This window comes from Musa acuminata, chromosome BXJ2-11 (assembly GCF_036884655.1).
Source record: "Musa acuminata AAA Group cultivar baxijiao chromosome BXJ2-11, Cavendish_Baxijiao_AAA, whole genome shotgun sequence".
NCBI lineage: Eukaryota > Viridiplantae > Streptophyta > Magnoliopsida > Zingiberales > Musaceae > Musa > Musa acuminata.
In genome coordinates this window covers 6,774,545-6,793,804 of record NC_088348.1, presented here as the reverse complement: position 1 = coordinate 6,793,804, position 19,260 = coordinate 6,774,545, and the positions used below count along the sequence as shown (strand labels likewise).

Here is a 19,260-nt window from a genome sequence, read left to right as displayed (position 1 = left end):
GATGATATGTTTGCTCGAGCTTTAACTTGATTTGTCAATGGCTGATATGGCTGGCTGTAAGCCCTCAGTTTGATGTGCGTGTAGTATCCTAAGTTGGTTAATCATCATCATATTTATCCCTCTCAAATGTTGTGTACAATCAATTAATCAATCAATCAATCTTGTATACTTTAAGTTAGGCGAATTGAGTTTATTTTATTTTAATGGATGTTAATAGGGGCGTAATTCAAGTAATAAGATTTTTTTGGGGGGGTAATTAAAGCAACAACCCACAGACCATTATGAAAACAACGAAATGAAGTTTTCAATGGTACGCACACCTATAGATATTTTAGTTAAACAACATGCGACAAAGATGACACGTAAGCATGGTGAGGTCAGCAGCTGCCGTCACATGGTGTGACACAAGCGGTCTTTCGTGGAAGCACGTGTTGCTTTCTTTCTTCTCATTTTATCACGGGCTTCGTTTATCCGTTTCTAAAGCTGAAGGATGAAAAGGACAGAAGACGGAAAGAGAGAGAGAGATGACAGAGATGATGAAGATGAGATTTAAGTATGTACACGAACGATTTTAAGGTTAAGTCGATTAACTTAAGGTTTTTTAAGTAGATTTTAAGCTAAGGGATAAATAGTAACAAGTTGGGTGCAAACATAAAGCCTGACAGAGACGACTAAACAACTATCCTTTCTGGTCTCCACATGCATAAAGCCTGACAGAGATGACTAAGCAACGCAATCGTCCGACATGAATCCAACAATATCTTCTAACAAGAGATTCTTGTTTTGTCTTTCGTTTTTTTTGCTTCCCTAGAAAGAGAATTAGATCACACCGGAATATTTGGAATCACCGTACCTTAAGTTGACGCTTTGACTAATACTTCCTTCTCTGAATGGGTGGGCCGGTCTTTACATTGAACAAGTTTAGACCCATCAGCCACTAAAATGGTGGACCCATTGATCAGTAATTTAATGGTATTCAATTTTGAGATTGTATCATATCAAGGATTACCTTCCAGTGGACCTGATCTATAATCAACCCTGAATTGACTTTGAAGGAATAAAATTTTACGAGCTAAACTAGAGATGAAGATAAGATTCCATGTTGTGATCATTATTATGTTACTTATAATAATCATGATGTTGGTTATTAAATTTAACATAGGATCTTTAAATAAATGGCAAAGAATATCATGCGTTGGGCTAATTACATATTTCCCCCATGTAATTAATTATCTTTAGCATTCCGATCTTTATACTTACAAAAGTAAAATATTTAACTTAATTACTCTAACAAAACTATTTTTTCTTGATTTTTAACCACGTAAAATTATATTTTGAACCTTATATAGAGATCTTAATATTTTAGTAAGTATAAGAATCCCAATGTAATTTTTAAAATATAAAAATCATAATACTAAATATAACTAATTACAAGGGATAATCTCCCTATATATCGTGTTTAATTAGGTGCTTCTAAATTATTTAACCTGAATGATCAGATTGTGAATACAAATAATCAACTAGTAAGTATTTAATTTTATATAAATAAATAAATTCTCACATGTGTACACAAGATTAAATCCATTCTTGGATAGAGAACGGAGAATAATGGGAGACCATTGTCAAGTCGGTGAGGAAGAACACAGTCTTATGATGTGAAGTTTGGATGGAGTGGGGCCGCACTTAAACGCGTGGGCGGTGAGACCCTGCAAGTGGCAATCACAAGCTTGACACTCAGAGTCATCGCATCTTACTGGTGGCCTCCCATGATTATTACTAATTCCGCTACAATTGGATTTAAAATGATGAACACAAAAATATTAAATAGGAGGATGTATACGCATTATTGTCGGAGTGTTAATTAGAGTTCCTAAAGGCCATGATTTGATTAAAGGTGGATTCGGGTATCGTTTGCAGATCCGATCCATTTGCAGCCCCCCTATATAAAACGTACCCACCCCCTTCTTCCCGTGCACGGTGCTGCTCACCCTCCAATGATAACCGATCCTCCGGCACTCGCTTCATCTCTTGGCCTCTTCTTCTCTTCTCTATCGCCCATTAAGTCTCCTCGAGATGGAGAAGTCGACAGGTCCTAAGCACCCCGAGAAGCCAGCCGGAAACCCCTACCCCAAGAGAGGGCAGCAGATCAAGGTCAGGATCTTCGAGGAGTTCACCTCAGCCGTCGGCTTCAGTGCTCCCGGAGATCACAGCTGCCAGGCCGAAGCCGGCTGCGGTGGCAGCCCGGCGTCGACCACCCCTGTTCGCGACGGCTCTCGAGGAGGCCGAAGCTGATGAGTTGCCTATGCCTGTATTACTTCCATCATCCACAGTGGATGTGTGTTGTGTCTCCGTTGCTTGTCTTCTTTATCGAAGGTGTCGTAGCAACGGAGTGAAGACTCTGTGACTAGTGCTGGCTTTGGGTTCCCTTACTGTTTCAGATTTTAGCTCCAGTTCTTCGCCTTCCAATTCAGTAGGACTATTTGCAAGGTCTGGGAACACCATATTTGTCATTATAAATTTTAATACAACATATATATTTTCTTTCAATTAGGAAGCCATATTCATCAAAAGAATTAAAACTAATCATTTCTAGTTGGTTAAACTATCAAAATGATTTTGAAAGGTCTTAGTGATAATTACGACTACTAACTATATAACTGCCGATTGGTGAAGATTAATTATAAGGGTGTATAAATAATTTTTATTTCATGGCAAGGGTGGCCTAAAATTGCTAATGTCAACAAGGGATTTTGGTTGTGTGAAACCACTTCTGGTTTATGCCTCAAATAGACACTCAGCGGCTGCAGTAGCAGCAGCAGTGTGATGGGACAATGTAAAAGTACTAAAAGAAGGATAAACAATAGGCAAGACAGAATTAAATTGCCAATGAAAAGGCTACGTACCTTCTTCAGTAAATGGTTCTTCCCTTGCGTACTTCTCATGTGCCTCAACGTCACTTGAATCTGATGGAATTAACGAATTACCACAACTGAAACGAAGAAGATTTGTATTGGTTATTACAATAGCCTCCTCCATTAAGCATATTGGAAATTTACCTTATCCAATCATTGTTAGCTTGCTCAGCGCTCATTGCAGCAAAACCAGCTTCTCTTTCTTCCTCTTTTTTGCGTTTCCCTTACTATGCATGAATAGTTCAGGAGAAAGAACTAATGAATGGTAAATTATGCATGCTGTGAAAGATGATATTTAGTAGTTAAAGGCGAATATGCAAAAGAACTCGAAAGAGATAAAAAAAAAAAAAAAAAAAGCATGGCGTCGTCATGAAAAAGTAATGGTAAAGAGAGGAAAAAAGATGCTGCACTTGCAGAAGAAGAAATACAATGACACAAATTACTGATATCCAATCTCCTCCTCGATGGATATCTTTTCTCTCTTCCTCCGACATAGCCTTCATTTGGATTTCAAGTCGGTTCCTCGATGGATATCTTTTCTCTCTTCCTCCGACATAGCCTTCATTTGGATTTCACGTCAAACCGAGGAGCCAGTGCATGTCAATAATGGCAGCCCTTACCATCATTTAGGTTCTACTAAAGTTAACTCGAAAAAGGGACATAGTGGGCTGCATAGTCCTTTGATAGGTGATATGCTCCGGTCACTATTAGTTGGGAAAAATTATTATAACGGAATATTTTTTTAATTAAAATGAGATTTCTCATCAAATATCAATTTTTTATCGAAAATAAATATTAACTAGAACAGTATAAATAATAGAATAATAAAAGATATAAAATGTCACATCCTGGATATATATATATATATATATATATATATATATATATATATTTCCACACAGGTCAAATAAATAAACATCACTTTATTCATCATCTATAACCATTTATTACAATTCATTTATTCATCAAATTACAAATAGAAAGTAAACATAGTATGTTAACTTCAAGAGTCATCCAAGTGGCTCTACCTAGCGGTAGAGGAAGGTCCACTCTCCACTGGAATATGATTTAGTACTAGAGAGAGGCTGCTCTGAAAATCAAAAACAAAGAAAATTCAGCAACGCTGAGTTGGAACCCCAAAAGTCAAATCAAGATGAATACATGATCAAAATTCAATCAATCATCCCATTAGCGTATATCAAGTACCCGAAGGAGCACTCCCCCAACAGCGGATGGAGAGGCTTTATCCTACGGGATGAGTTTGTGTTCTCCCAACAGCGGATGGAGGCAAACTCATATCACACTCCCAACAGCGGATGGAGTGGTGTCCCACACCCGCCAAAGTGGGGACACGTTCCTCCCAACAGCGGATGGAGGAACCGTCCAGCCGCCACGTCTGACGGCCCGCTAATCCCAGAAGGGAATCGCCCTACCTGCTCTCGGCAGGAATATAATCTCACACTAGTTATATCCATTTCGGGATGAAATAACATATTTAAAACATCTCTTTCAAAAATCATCAATATCAAATAATATAAATTAACCCTCAATTGACTTGAACTCTAGTTTAATCGATTCAATTGAACTCGATTTACTAGAGCCTAACTGAACTGATCTCTAATCCTTATTTAACTGGTCTGGAACCACCCTAGACTAGTATAATTTAGACTAGATTAAGTTCAATTTAGGTTAAACTAACTTGAATAAGTCAATCAATTCGGAATCACCCTGAATTGATCTAGACTAATCAAGTCTAGTTTAATTCAATCAATATTTGGGCTCAAGTTCAACAATAATATTGGGCTAGATTGAGCCAGTCCATCTACTGGTCATGTGCATTATACATGATTGAGCACGCATTACATAAAACTGGCCCAGCCCTGGCCCATGGACTAGTCATAGCATATACCCATTAACAACATAAATGAAAACATAATAATGCATTAAAAGATAGATGAGGAGAAAAGCTTTAATACAAAGAAATAACATTCTCAATTTGACTAGAAATCATAAGACATTAAAAGAGGGACTAGGAGATAAGTTTTAACACAAGGAAATAGTTTTCTAAATTTAAATAAAAATCATGTTTTCAACGCATAAAATTTTAACATATTCTAGTCATATTTTAAATCATTCAGAATAATATATTTTAAATTTCAGATCAAAGAATATCAAAAAAAGGGATTTTAGATAACATATTCTAGTCTAACAAGATTTTAATCCAAATAAGATTAAAGATAAACTGTAATACAGAAAATATATCATATAAAACATATATTTTTTTAACATATTTAATTCTATAATAAAAACCTTAATCATGGGTCAAAGAATATTATGAAAACTTTAATTGATTATTTTAATATAAAAAATTTGATATTTAAAGAATTGATACACATTTTTCAAACTATAAAACTTTCAACATTTAAAGAATCAAAATAAAAGCTAAAACTTTTAAATTTAAGAAAGGCAGGGAAACCTACCTCTTGTCAATAGGGTGTAACTCCTCATTCTCTTGTCAACATGGTGTAACTCCTCGTTCCTCCCGCTGCCAGGCTCGACTAGGTGAGGAACGAAGGAGAGAGATCCCTCCCCTTTAAATAGGAGGAGGTGAGCCTCTATTAAGGGAAATAAATTTTAATTTTCGTATTTATTTAATATAAATTATTTCTATTTAATATACTAACAAATACAATATCATCATATTTGAAATACTTACTAGTTATTTCCTTAATTCATATCAACAAACAAGGAAGTAGATTAAGATTTCCTTAAATTATAATAACAAGTAAGGAAAGAAAATCAATTCCTAACTTAAATATTTGATGTGATTACATTTCTCCCCTCCTATAGGAAATTTGGTCCCCAAATTTAGCTTACCTTAATAGAATAGATGAGGATACTGCTCTCGCATATCTTCTTCTCTTTCCCATGTTGCCTCTTGGTCTGAATGGTGTTGCCAACAAATCTTTACCAAAGGTATAATTTTGTTCGTTAGAACATGTTCTTTTCTTTCCAAGATCTGGGTTGGTTGTTTTCTAAAAGTGGCATCATCTCGTAATCGTAGAGGTTGGTAAGATATGACATGTGATGGATCCCTGATATATCTTCGAAGCATTGACACGTGGAATACATCATGGATGCTAGCCAAAGCCGGGGGCAATACCAATCTATATGCTACAGGCCCAACCTTTTGTAAGATCTCAAATGACCAATAAATCTTGGGGCTAACTTCCCCTTTTGACCACACCTCATAACTACCTTGGTTGGCGACACCTTTAAGAAGACATGCTCACCAATTTCGAACTCTAGATCTCTTCGCCTTCGATCTGCATAACTTTTCTGATGACTTTAAGCGGTTAATAATCTTTGACGTATAATTCGAATATTATCAGCATCTTTTTGAATTAATTGAGGCCCCAAAAGCTTCTGTTCTCCTACCTCATCCCAATATACAGGTGATCTGCACTTTCTTCCATAAAGAGCTTCAAATGGAGCCATCTGTATGCTAGAGTGATAACTATTATTATAAGAAAACTCAATTAGATGCAAGTGCATATCTCAACTCCCACCAAAGTCCAAAGCACATGCTCTTAAGAGGTCTTCAAGAGTTTGTTTTGTCCTTTCAGATTGTCCATCAGTTTGGGGGTGAAAAGCTGTACTAAACTTTAACTGCGTGCCCAAAGATTTTTGTAGATTTCCCCAAAATTTAGAGGTGAATCTTGGATCTCTATCTGAGATAATGCTAACTAGCACCCCATGATATCGAATAATTTTTTTAATATATAAGCTTGCTAGTTTATCTAATGAATACTTCTTGTTAATAGGGAGTAAGTGAGCAGATTTAGTAAGTCTGTCTATCATCATATCCTTTCACAGTCTTGGGTAATCCTGTCACGAAATCCATAGTGACTTGCTCCCACTTCCATTCAGGAATCAAAATCCTTTGTAATTTTCCTGTAGGTACTCGATGTTCTATCTTCACTTGTTGGCATATCAAACATTTAGAAACAAATTCTGCTATATCTCTCTTCATACCACGCCACCAATAGTTTTGGCGTAAATCTCGATACATCTTAGTAGTCCCGGGATGGATGTTAAATTTTGATCTATGTGCCTCATCCAATAATTGCATCTTTACTGGATGACTTTCGGGAACACAAAGTCGATTATGGAATGTAATAGAACCATCTACGGCTTGGAGGAATTCAGGTCTAGATCCTTGAGCTATGTCCTTAACTATCATTTGAAGATATGTATCTTCCTTCTGACTTTCTTTAACCTTTTCCACCAAATATGATTGTGCTATTAGACACGCAAGAAAACCTTTATTTGTCTCCGATAAAAGTTTAAGTTTTAAGTCTGCCAACTCCGTCATCATAGAATTCCTTTGAATATTCATATAGGCTACAAGACTATAGGTATTTCTGCTTAAGGCATCAGCAACTACATTAGCTTTCCCAGGATGGTAGTTGATATTAAAATCATAATCCTTTAGAAAGTCCAACCACCTTCTTTGTCTCATATTTAAATCTTTCTGTGTGAAAATATATTTAAGACTCTTATGATCCGTGAAGATTTCAAAAGTCTGTCCATAGAGATAATGCCTCCAAATTTTCAGTGCAGAAATGATAGCTGCTAACTCTAAGTCATGAGTAGGATAGTTCTTCTCATGAGGCTTTAATTGCCTCGATGCATAAGCAACTACCCTCTCGTTTTTCATTAGAACGCAACCAAGCCTTTGTAGTGAGGCATCACTATACACTACAAAACCTTCTCCCCCTGAAGGAATCACCAAGATAGGAGCACTAGTTAATTTTTTCTTCAATTCTTGAAAACTTTGTTGACATTTATCATCCCACATGAACTTTATATTCTTTTGTGTCAATCTGGTCAATGGTGCTATTATTTTTGAAAAGTCTTCTACGAATCTTCTATAGTATCCAACCAAACCTAAAAAACTTTTAATCTTTGAAACATTAGAAGGTTGCTTCCATTTTATCACGGCTTCAATCTTATGAGGGTCAACAGATATACCAGCACTTGAAATTACATGACCGAGAAACATAATTTCATTGAGCCAGAAGTTGCTCTTGCTTAGTTTGGCATATAGTCTCTCTTGCCTTAGGACTTCCAAAACTATCTTAAGATGGTGTTCATGCTCTGCTATGCTTTTAGAGTAGATCAAGATATCATCAATGAACACAATTACAAATTTATCAAGATAAGGGTGGAACACCCTATTCATAAGATCCATAAAGGCAGTCGGTGCATTTGTGAGTCCAAAAGGCATTACTAAGAATTCGTAATGACCATATCTTGTTCTAAAAGCAGTTTTTTTTTTTTTTTTTGGTACGTCTCCTTCCCTTATCTTCAGTTGATGATACCCAAATCTTAAATCAATTTTCGAGTATACCTGAGTACCTTGAAGTTGATCAAATAAGTCATCTATTCGGGGAAGGGGATATTTATTCTTTATGGTCACTTGATTGAGTTGTCTATAATCGATGCATAGTCGCATAGATCCATCTTTCTTTTTCACAAATAGGATAGGGGCACCCTAAGGTGATACACTCGGTCGAATAAAACCCTTGTCCAAAAGTTCTTGGATCTGTTTCTTTAACTCCTCCAACTTAATTGGTGCCATTCTATACGGAGGTTTAGAAATAGGTGCAGTACCAGGTAGAAGATCAATTGTAAATTCAGTCTATCTATTTGGTGGCAGAGCAAGTAGATCTTCAGGAAAAACATCTGGAAAATCCCGTACAATGGGGATGTCTTTTAATACTGGCTTCTTAGATTTTTCTCCAGAAATAAAGACCAAGTATCCCTGACATCCCTTCAGTAATAGTTGGGTAGCACTCAAGGCTGAAATAATAGAAGGGAACTTTTCTTGAATCCCAATGAACTTGAAAGATGGTTGATCTAAGGGTGAAAAAGTAATAGTCTTCCGGAAACAATCGACACTTGCATGGTATGTTGAAAGTCGGTCCATACCCAAGATAGCATCGAAATCTTGAAATTCTAGTATAATAAGATCTACTAGCAAATCATGACCTTTAATAGTAATAACACAGTTTCTATATATCTGATCAACTGTCAAAGAGTTTCCAACTTATTATTTGTATGAACACCTCTCCGAGTGCGTACACTAGTAGCATTCCGACCATGAGCACCCCGAGTGATAAAACCACTAATATTTGGAATTGGCTCTATTACTCTTATAATAGGTTAAAGACAATCATTGGTTAAAGTCAATCAAGGGACCTAATACACCTACAGGCCCTAGACCATGCTCTGATACCATAAAAATTGTCACATCCTGGATTTATATATATATATATATATTTCCACACAGGCCAAATAAATAAACATCACTTTATTCATCATCTATAACCATTTATTACAATTCATTTATTCATCAAATTACAAATAGAAAGTAAACATAGTGATGTTAACTTCAAGAGTCATCCAAGTGGCTCTACCTAGCGGTAGAGGAAGGTCCACTCTCCACTGGAATATGATTTAGTACTAGAGAGAGGCTGCTCTGAAAATCAAAAACAAAGAAAATTCAGCAACGCTGAGTAGGAACCCCAAAAGTCAAATCAAGATGAATACATGATCAAAATTCAATCAATCATCCCATTGGCGTATATCAAGTACCCGAAGGAGCACTCCCCCAACAGCGGATGGAGAGGCTTTATCCTACGGGATGAGTTTGTGTTCTCCCAACAGCGGATGGAGGCAAACTCATATCACACTCCCAACAGCGGATGGAGTGGTGTCCCACACCCGCCAAAGTGGGGACACGTTCCTCCCAACAGCGGGTGGAGGAACCGTCCAACCGCCACGTCTGACGGCCCGCTAATCCCAGAAGGGAATCGCCCTACCTGCTCTCGACAGGAATATAATCTCACACTGGTTATATCCATTTCGGGATGAAATAACATATTTAAAACATCTCTTTCAAAAATCATCAATATCAAATAATATAAATTAACCCTCAATTGACTTGAACTCTAGTTTAATCGATTCAATTGAACTCGATTTACTAGAGCCTAACTAAACTGATCTCTAATCCTTATTTAACTGGTCTGGAACCACCCTACACTAGTATAATTTAGATTAGATTAAGTTCAATTTAGGTTAAACTAACTTGAATAAGTCAATCAATTCGGAATCACCCTGAATTGATCTAGACTAATCAAGTCTAGTTTAATTCAATCAATATTTGGGCTCAAGTTCAACAATAATATTGGGCTAGATTGAGCCAGTCCATCTACTGGTCATGTGCATTATACATGATTGAGCATGCATTACATAAAACTGGCCCAGCCCTAGCCCATGGACTAGTCATAGCATATACCCATTAACAACATAAATGAAAACATAATAATGCATTAAAAGATAGATGAGGAGAAAAGCTTTAATACAAAGAAATAACATTCTCAATTTGACTAGAAATCATAAGACATTAAAAGAGGGATACGAGATAAGTTTTAACACAAGGAAATAGTTTTCTAAATTCAAATAAAAATCATGTTTTCAACGCATAAAATTTCAACATATTCTAGTCATATTTTAAATCATTCAGAATAATATATTTTAAATTTCAGATCAAAGAATATCAAAAAAAGGGATTTTAGATAACATATTCTAGTCTAACAAGATTTTAATCCAAATAAGATTAAAGATAAACTGTAATACAGAAAATATATCATATAAAACATATATTTTTTTAACATATTTAATTCTATAATAAAAACCTTAATCATGGGTCAAAGAATATTATGAAAACTTTAATTGATTATTTTAATATAAAAAATTTGATATTTAAAGAATTGATACACATTTTTCAAACTATAAAACTTTCAACATTTAAAGAATCAAAATAAAAGCTAAAACTTTTAAATTTAAGAAAGGCAGGGAAACCTACCTCTTGTCAATAGGGTGTAACTCCTCATTCTCTTGTCAACATGGTGTAACTCCTCGTTCCTCCCGCTGCCAGGCTCGACTAGGTGAGGAACGAAGGAGAGAGATCCCTCCCCTTTAAATAGGAGGAGGTGAGCCTCTATTAAGGGAAATAAATTTTAATTTTCGTATTTATTTAATATAAATTATTTCTATTTAATATACTAACAAATATAATATCATCATATTTGGAATACTTACTAGTTATTTCCTTAATTCATATCAACAAACAAGGAAGTAGATTAAGATTTCCTTAAATTATAATAACAAGTAAGGAAAGAAAATCAATTCCTAACTTAAATATTTGATGTGATTACATAAAATTTTTATGTAAAAAATCAAATACGAAAAAAATCACGGGACCATAGTCCACTTCAAACTTCCACTATCATCAATAATAATAATAGATTTTTAATAAGTCTTCTTTAGAATAACTAGAATATCATAATAACATCAAGAATATATATCTTGACTCAACAATAACATATCATCATCACCATTGATGAATTTCATAAAAGGAAAATTTTAAGTCTCACCAAGTGGGTATAGCAGAAAAACATTTCAAAGAGGATAAACTACAGATTGGTACCATTAAGATTGTAAAGCTTGTTGCAAGGATTCTTCACATAAAATTTGGATTAAAACCGTCGAAGTTTAGCCACTTACATCATCTAGCAAAAGCCTCAGAACTTTCCCTCTCCTCTTCTCTCTCTGTTATTTTTCTACGTCACCACAATTTCCATCGTTCGCACGTCTCTTCCATCGGCACACGTCTCCACTTCCCTATTTCTTTTTTTTTTCAATAAATCAGATTTGGGCTCAATGCCCAAATCAATCTGTCTAAGCCCCCCTATGGGCTGGACATAATAATTCTCTCCCTTCAGCTCATATGGTGGGTTGTACTAAACCCGCTCTTCACCTACATGCTTCAAGCTTCTCCTTAGGCAAAGATTTTATCAATATGTTTGATCAATTCTCATTGGTATGCACCTTTTCCAAGTACAATTCTTTCGTCTTAAGCACATCACGAATCCAGAATCCAGTGATATCTTAGTCAATATACTTGGATCTAAAATGATATGTTGAATTCTTTCATCTTAAATAGTATATTCTTCCTGTTTCAAGCTCAATTCCTGTAGAAACTTTTTCATACATAAAGCTTCTTTGCAGGCTTCAGTAATTCTTATGTATTATGCTTCTGTGGTTGATAGAGCAACACAATTCTGCACTTAGACTGCCAAGAGACTACTCCTCCTAAAAACGTCATCAAGAACCCCGAAGTGGACTTCCTATAATCAGTATCACCTGTCATGTCTACATTTGTGTACCCTTCTTACCACTATCAAAACATAAACATAACCTAGAAGTACCACTTAGATACTATCTTAGGATTAGAGATAAATCAACCGATAACTCAAACTACATGAGCTACATTTGACCTAGTACAAACCATAGCATACATCAAACTGTCTATCGCAGATGAGTAAGACACTCTGGACATTTCTTCCCTTTCTTTCACTTATAGGACATTGTTTCCAACTAAGCTTAAAATGACCTACAAGTGGGGAACAAACTACTTTGGCTTTACTCATTTTGAATTTTCAAGAACCTTTTCAATTTAGGTGTCTTGAGATAGCCACATTTTCTCATTCTTTCTATCACGAAGAATTTTTATACCAAATATTTATTTTATTGATCCTAAGTCTTTCATGACAAAAGACTTAGCTGTTTTTTAAGCTTCTTAATTTTACCAGCATCATGGCCAACAATCAGCATATCATCAACATATATCAGGAGAATAATGAAATCATCATTTGAAAACTTTTTTGTAAACACACAATGACCAGATGTGGTTCTATTATACCCTTAACTCATCATAAAGGAATCAAACTTCTTATATTATTGTCTCGGTACTTGTTTGAGTCCATATAAGCTTTTCCTAAGCTTGCACACTAGATTTTCTTTTCCCTTGACTTTGAAACCTTCTGGTTGCTACATGTAAATTTTTTCTTCTAAGTCACCAAGAAGAAATACAGTTTTCACATCAAGTTGCTCAACTTCTAAATTCAAGCGAACAACCTTTCACTAAAAATAACTCGGATACAGGACATTTTCACTACAAGAGAAAATATTCTTCAAAGTCAATACATTTCTTCTGACGGAATCCTTTCACAACTAGTCGTGCCTTGTATCTTTGTTGTGAGTTATTATTTTCAGTCTTCAATTTGTAAACTCATTTATTCTTGAGAGCTTTCTTCCCTTTATGCAACTTTACCAAGTCATAGGTGTGGTTCTCAAGTAAAGATCTCATCTCTTTTTGTAAGGCTTTAACTCACTAATTCTTGTGCTCATGTAGAATAGCTTCTTGGTAAGTTTCTGACTCTCCTACGTCAGTAAACATAATATACTCATATGGAGGATCTCTTGTAGATGGTTGTCGCTCTCTTGTGGATCTTCTTAATGAAATCTCAATTGGCGGAGGGTGGTGGAGGTGCTTGCTTAAATTGTTTAGTTGGCCAATATCATCAATCGTATAAGCATCATCACTGACATTCTCACTATAATCTTCTTGTTCATCTCCCTCATGATCATCATGAATTACAAGTGAAGGAACTTGACCTAAACTCCAAGGAATATAAATTCTCAACATTATCACCATCATCAAACAATTAGTCTTCAAGAAATACAACATCTCTACTTCTAATAATCTTCTTGATCATTGGATCCCATAATTTGTACACAAACTCTTCATGACCATACCCCAAGAAAATACATACTTTTACCTTATTATCAAACTTGGACCTTTCATCTTTGAGAATATGAACAAATGTTTTACACCCAAAGACTCTCGAGTGATCATAAGATATATCTTTTTTTTTCCTTTCCAAACTCTCACTAGAACATCACCTTTTAGAGGAACTAATGGAAAAAGATTTATCAGGTCAAGTGTAGTTCTCATAGCCTCCACCCAAAATGACTTAGGTAACTTAGCATGGAAAAACATACAAATAATCCTTTATTCAATGGTTATATTCATCATTTCTACCACATTGTTTTGTTGAGGAGTTTCATGAACTGTTTTCTCACGCCTGATACCATGGAACCTACAATAATTCTCAAAAGGACCCCTATACTCGCCATAATTATTTGCTCGAACACACTTTAGCTTTCTATTAGTTTCTCTTTCAATACTGATGTGAAACTCTTTGAAACCATTGAGTACATGGTCTTTAAATTTCAAACCAAAAGCTCAAACTTTTCTAGAATGATCATCAATGAAAGTAAAAAAATAAAGAGCACCTCCAAGAGTTCTAGTTTGCATAGTACAAACATTAGTGTGAATCAAATCAATAACATTTAATCTTATAGATGGTGGATATGTATGAAAGATAACTCTATGTGTTTTTTCAACTAAGCAATGATCACAAAATTTAAGAGATGTACCTTGCACCTTCGGTAAGAACTACTTTCCAACAAGAGTTTGAAGTCCTTTCTCATTGATGCGACCAAGTCTCTTATGTCAAAGATTTATACTTTTACTCTTTTGAATTGCATTGATCTCTCATTTCTGTAACTTAGCTTTCATGACATAGAAAGAGTTTAGCATTTTTCCTCTCGCCACAAATAGAGAACATTTAGTAAACTTTCTTTTGCTTTCACTAATGTGTAAATCCTTCATCATCAAGTCTGCTTGTAAATATCAAGTTAAGACGAATATTTGGAATATATCTAACATCTTTGAGTATTAATTTGCTCATAGTGCTAGTCTTTAAGCAAATATCTCCAATATCCATAATCTTAAATGTACCACTGTTTTCCATTTTGACATTGCTAAACTTACCAATAGTGTAAGATATGAAGAAATTGTCATGAGAAGTAACATGAAATGAAGCACCAGAGTCAATTACCCAGTTACTGTCCTGAGCTGCAAGACTGACACATCCGTCATCACAAACAATAACGATATCATCTTCAACAGCAAATGTACTAGTCTCTTTCTCATTTTTCTTCCTTTTATTTTGTTCTCGCTTTTAAAACATACACTTTTTCTTCATGTGACTTGGCCTGTTGCAATGGAAACACTTGATATCTCTTATAGACTTGGATCTTCCTCTATAACCATGTGGATTTTTACTATGACTTTTTCTACGTCTTTCTTGTTTTTCAATAAGTGCACCAGAAGAAGATTCTCCCCATTCTTTCCTTCTAGCATTTTCATTTACCAAACTATCTTTAACAATGTCTATGGTTAGAGTCCCCGCGTGGAGTTACAAATTGTCACCGCATATGTTTCCCAACTTTCCGATAAAGAGCTGAGAAATAACAATCCTTACATCTCATCATCTATATTCATTTTCATAACAACCATCTTGTTGGCAAAACTCTGAAACAAACTTATATGCTCAACAATATTACCACCATCTTTATACTTTAAATTGGCAAGCCTTTTAAGGAGAGAAATTTTATTTTCCACTGTCATTTTCGCAAAAAGATTTTCTAACCTTTGCCAAACAACATCAGCTCTGGTTTCATCATAAATATGCTCATGTAAATTTATATTCATCCATCTTCTAATATAGGCAATAGATTTTTTTATATTGAACCTCTCATTTCTCATCTTCAAAGTTTTTCTTTAACTTTGATTGGCTTATAGAAATCTTTGCAATAGAGTAAATCTTCCATCATACGCCTCCAAATGGAATAATTTGATGAGTTCAATTTAATCATATCGCTGGAAAAAACGAGCACCAAACAACCTGATGCTATGATATCACTTGTTGGGAAAAACTATTATAGAAAAATAATTCTTTTTCCTATTTGTGTATCAAAATAAGGTTCCTCACTAAAATATCAACTTGTTACCAAAAGCAAATATTAGCCAGAGCAACATAAACAGTAGAATAATGAATTAATCACAAAGTGAGATACCAAATTTTTATGTGAAAAATCCATTACAGGAAAAATCACGAGACCATAGTCCACTTCAAACTTCCACTATCATCAATAATGATAACATATTTACAATAAGTCTTCACCAAAATAACTAAAGGATCACAATAATATCAATAATATATATCTTGGCTCAACAATAACATATCATCATCATTATAGATGACTTTCATGAAAGGAAAATTTCAAGTCTTACCAAGTGGGTATAACAGAAAAGCATTTCAGAGAGGATAAACTGTAGATCGGTACCATTAAGAATGTAGAGCTTATTGCAAGGATTCTTCACATAAAATTTAGGCCAAAACCGATAAAGTTTAGCCGCTTGATCATCTATCAAAAGTCTCAAAACCTTAACTTTCTCTCTCTGTTTATTTTTCTACGCTGCCACGGTTTCATCATTAGGACTAATTTGATGAGCTTATACAAATCTTTACAAAAGAGTAAATCTTTCATATACGTCTTCAAGTGGAATCATTTAATGAGTTCAATTTAATTATATCGTCTCTTCCATTTCAATTACACAAGAAAAAAACTAACACTTGTTGGGAAAAACTATTATAGCAGAATAATTTTTTTTTCTATTTGTATATCAAAATGAGGTTCCTCGCTAAAATACCAACTTGTTACCTAAAGCAAATATTAATCATAACAACATAAACAGTAGAACAATAAGACACCGAATTTTTATTTAAAAAATCTAATGCAAAAAAAACCATCATGATCCATTATAATGGACACCTCTGAACCACACGGATGATTTCCATGATTTCCACCTTAGTCTCAACCGCACTTGTCATAATGTATTTATTTCTTATCTAACAATATGTAATGATATCACTATCCATATCAGATAACTTCTTGCTAGCACTCTTCTTCCTATATAACTTTCTTACTTTATATTCTAATGAACAACATTATGAAAATCCTGTACCTTATAGAGTCTTATCTAACTAACAATCATGTATCTTGTCCTTTGACTTGTCAAGCTCCCTTAAGCGAATATGGACTCTGGAGCAGTTCAACTCTCTAGTTGCTTCGATCATACCTATGCATGATCAAGTCCCTTCCATGAGATTCACTAATGCTTGCATTCGAACTTTTCTCTCGGTGGTACACAGCCCTCATATATGGATGACCAAGGTTTTCATCCAATGCAAAATTTGATACAAAAAACCTGTCTCTGCGATACCATAGTCTTCGCTCCTTGAATTTATAAAAAAAAAAAATATTTTTTATTTAGAACATCCTATTTTAGTTTTATGTACATTAACCGCTCCTTTTCTCTTCACCAAACTAAATTAATACCGGAACGAGGTGGCATGTGCTAAGAGTAGATTAAAAAGGTTTGACTGTTATAAAGCATCACCAATTTTCTAGCTTTCCTTTTTGCTATAAGCCAAAGAAAGACACAACGGAAGCACAATCAGCTTCCGCCTATCCTCATCGATGCCAAACCTCAATGAACAGACAGGAACAACAAACAAAATCAACAATGAAGAAAGAATACAACTGTCGTCGACTTACCTTGACCGCGTTGGTCGCTGTAGAGGTCGATCCGCACTCCCTTCCACTGGGCATAGAGATCATGCGAGAACTTGCAGTCGGAAACCTTTTGGCACCTGCCCGCCTCGCGGAACTCGCGTCTACACATAAGCAAGTCGATAACCCTAAGAACATCAACACGCGCATCAGTAATACAACAGAGATCAAGAGGAAAAGAAGACGACGAAAACCCCCCTATTTATTAATTGGAACTTTGGGCTGGCCGACGCCTTCTCTTCCTCCTCCTCCCCCTCCCGTTACTGTAGTTGTTAGATCAGCGAGGAATCCATCGACTAGTGAGGGGGCAGGGAACTAATGAGATGGATTAGGTTAAATTAGATAAGATAGTATCTCGACGGAGAACTGCCGGAGGGTACGAACGCACTTACCGGACATTCTTGCTCTGTGTTCTTGTTCTTCAACCCCCAAAGGTCTTCCTCCTCGACGATCCTCTGCTTCCTGGCGAGCTCCGCCTTCGATGGCTGGTTCTTGGTCCAGCATCAACAGAGAAACACGATAAAATGCGAAGAGGAATCAAATTCTGCTTCGCCTCGCTCTCTCTCTCTAAAATCAATAGAATTATTTAATTACCCTTCACGACTTGCATATTTATTAACCATACACCATCATAACTGAAATTATTATAAAAACAATATTCTTTGGTTTTTCAAAAAATCTCTTTTTTTATCTTTTCAATAAGATGTTCCTAATTTTTAATTTTTTTGATATTATTTTCTTTACTCAAAATACTCTTGGCTTATAGTCGTCTTAGTTTCATTGTGAGACTCTTATGCATTCTGTCCGAGAGCCTCATTGCTTTCACTATCGTTTTTATCTTGTTATAGTCATAAAAAAATAGAAAAGAAAAAAATAAGAAAAGAAAAAGAGTTAAAGTATGAAAGTATGATAATAGAAGAGAAGAAAAAAATACAAGGTAGAGATAGTCATAAGTTATGACAGGACTTGCAACGGGATGATAAACGATGAGGAGAGCCATTTAGGATATTAAATAAAACATAGGAATCAAATGGAAAAACTGAAACACATTATAAGAAAATCTCAAAAATAATATTTTTAAGAAAAATCAATCAATAATTTTTAAATATTAAAAATAACTTTAAATATATTATATTTTTATTAAAGAGAAAAGTAAGGAATAAGTGAGAGAAAGGATTTATATTATTTGATTTTTCTTAATTTAATTATGTTGAATCTCATATTTTAATAATGAAACCAATCGTGATTATGTTTTAATCTGTATTTTGAGTGACGCAGGATGCTTTGATCAGGATGAGATAATTAAAGCAAGAAAAATCATGTTGGGCCGGAGGAACATGTCAGAAGATTGGACGTCGGATTGGTGGATTGGTCGATGTATCGATAAAAGGCTTCGGGCCTTGGATTCGGGCATCGGGCTAAGAAGAGCGAACATTGCGCTAAGGATATCGAAGTTATGGAGTAAACTGGCTGATTGGGCAATAGGCCGCAGGAGAGGACGATGCGCCGAAGAATCGGACGAAGCGTCGAGAGACCAATGACATGCCGGACAACTTGATTAATGCTTAGTATTAATTGTCTGGATCGAAGTTTGTTTTACATATGCATGATTAACTCTGATAGCAAGACATGAAGTAAAATGAAGTCCCGGAGTTAAGGATGCGATCATGTTGGGAGTTCGAGAGTTCGTCGAAAGTCTGAACATTCATCGAAAGTTCTGGAGGAACTAGTCGAGAAGTCTCAGAGCTTGCCAAGAAGCTCGTCGGAACACGCCAAGAAGATCGTCGTGAAGTCCAGGAGCTTGCCGGGAGTCTGCCGGAATATTGCCGAGAGATCGTCGGAAGTTCACTAGAAGATCATCGGAAGCTCATTGGAAGAATAGACTTACGGA

The 19,260-nt window shown here is 35.3% G+C and overlaps 1 protein-coding gene across 7 annotated transcripts; it reads right to left on the bottom strand.

Moving 5' to 3' along the window:
- Positions 1-1,560: 1,560 nt before the first annotated feature.
- LOC135627520 (zinc finger CCCH domain-containing protein 11-like) lies at positions 1,561-17,947 on the bottom strand. Of its 7 annotated transcripts, none has more exons than XR_010492646.1 (5): positions 17,762-17,947; positions 17,355-17,684; positions 3,057-3,139; positions 2,904-2,989; positions 1,561-1,706 (listed from the first exon to the last, which is right to left on the bottom strand). XR_010492646.1 is itself a non-coding variant. In XM_065133647.1 (5 exons), exons 2-5 carry the CDS (start codon positions 17,479-17,481, stop codon positions 1,684-1,686), a joined length of 315 nt encoding a protein of 104 aa, XP_064989719.1. In that variant the 5' UTR covers positions 17,482-17,684; positions 17,762-17,947; the 3' UTR covers positions 1,561-1,683. The 7 variants fall into 7 exon arrangements, 4 of the variants coding, with proteins under 4 accessions (XP_064989719.1, XP_064989720.1, XP_064989721.1 ...); XR_010492647.1 differs by having other exon boundaries at positions 2,904-2,963; XR_010492648.1 differs by having other exon boundaries at positions 2,904-2,963; positions 3,057-3,135.
- Positions 17,948-19,260: the final 1,313 nt, after the last annotated feature.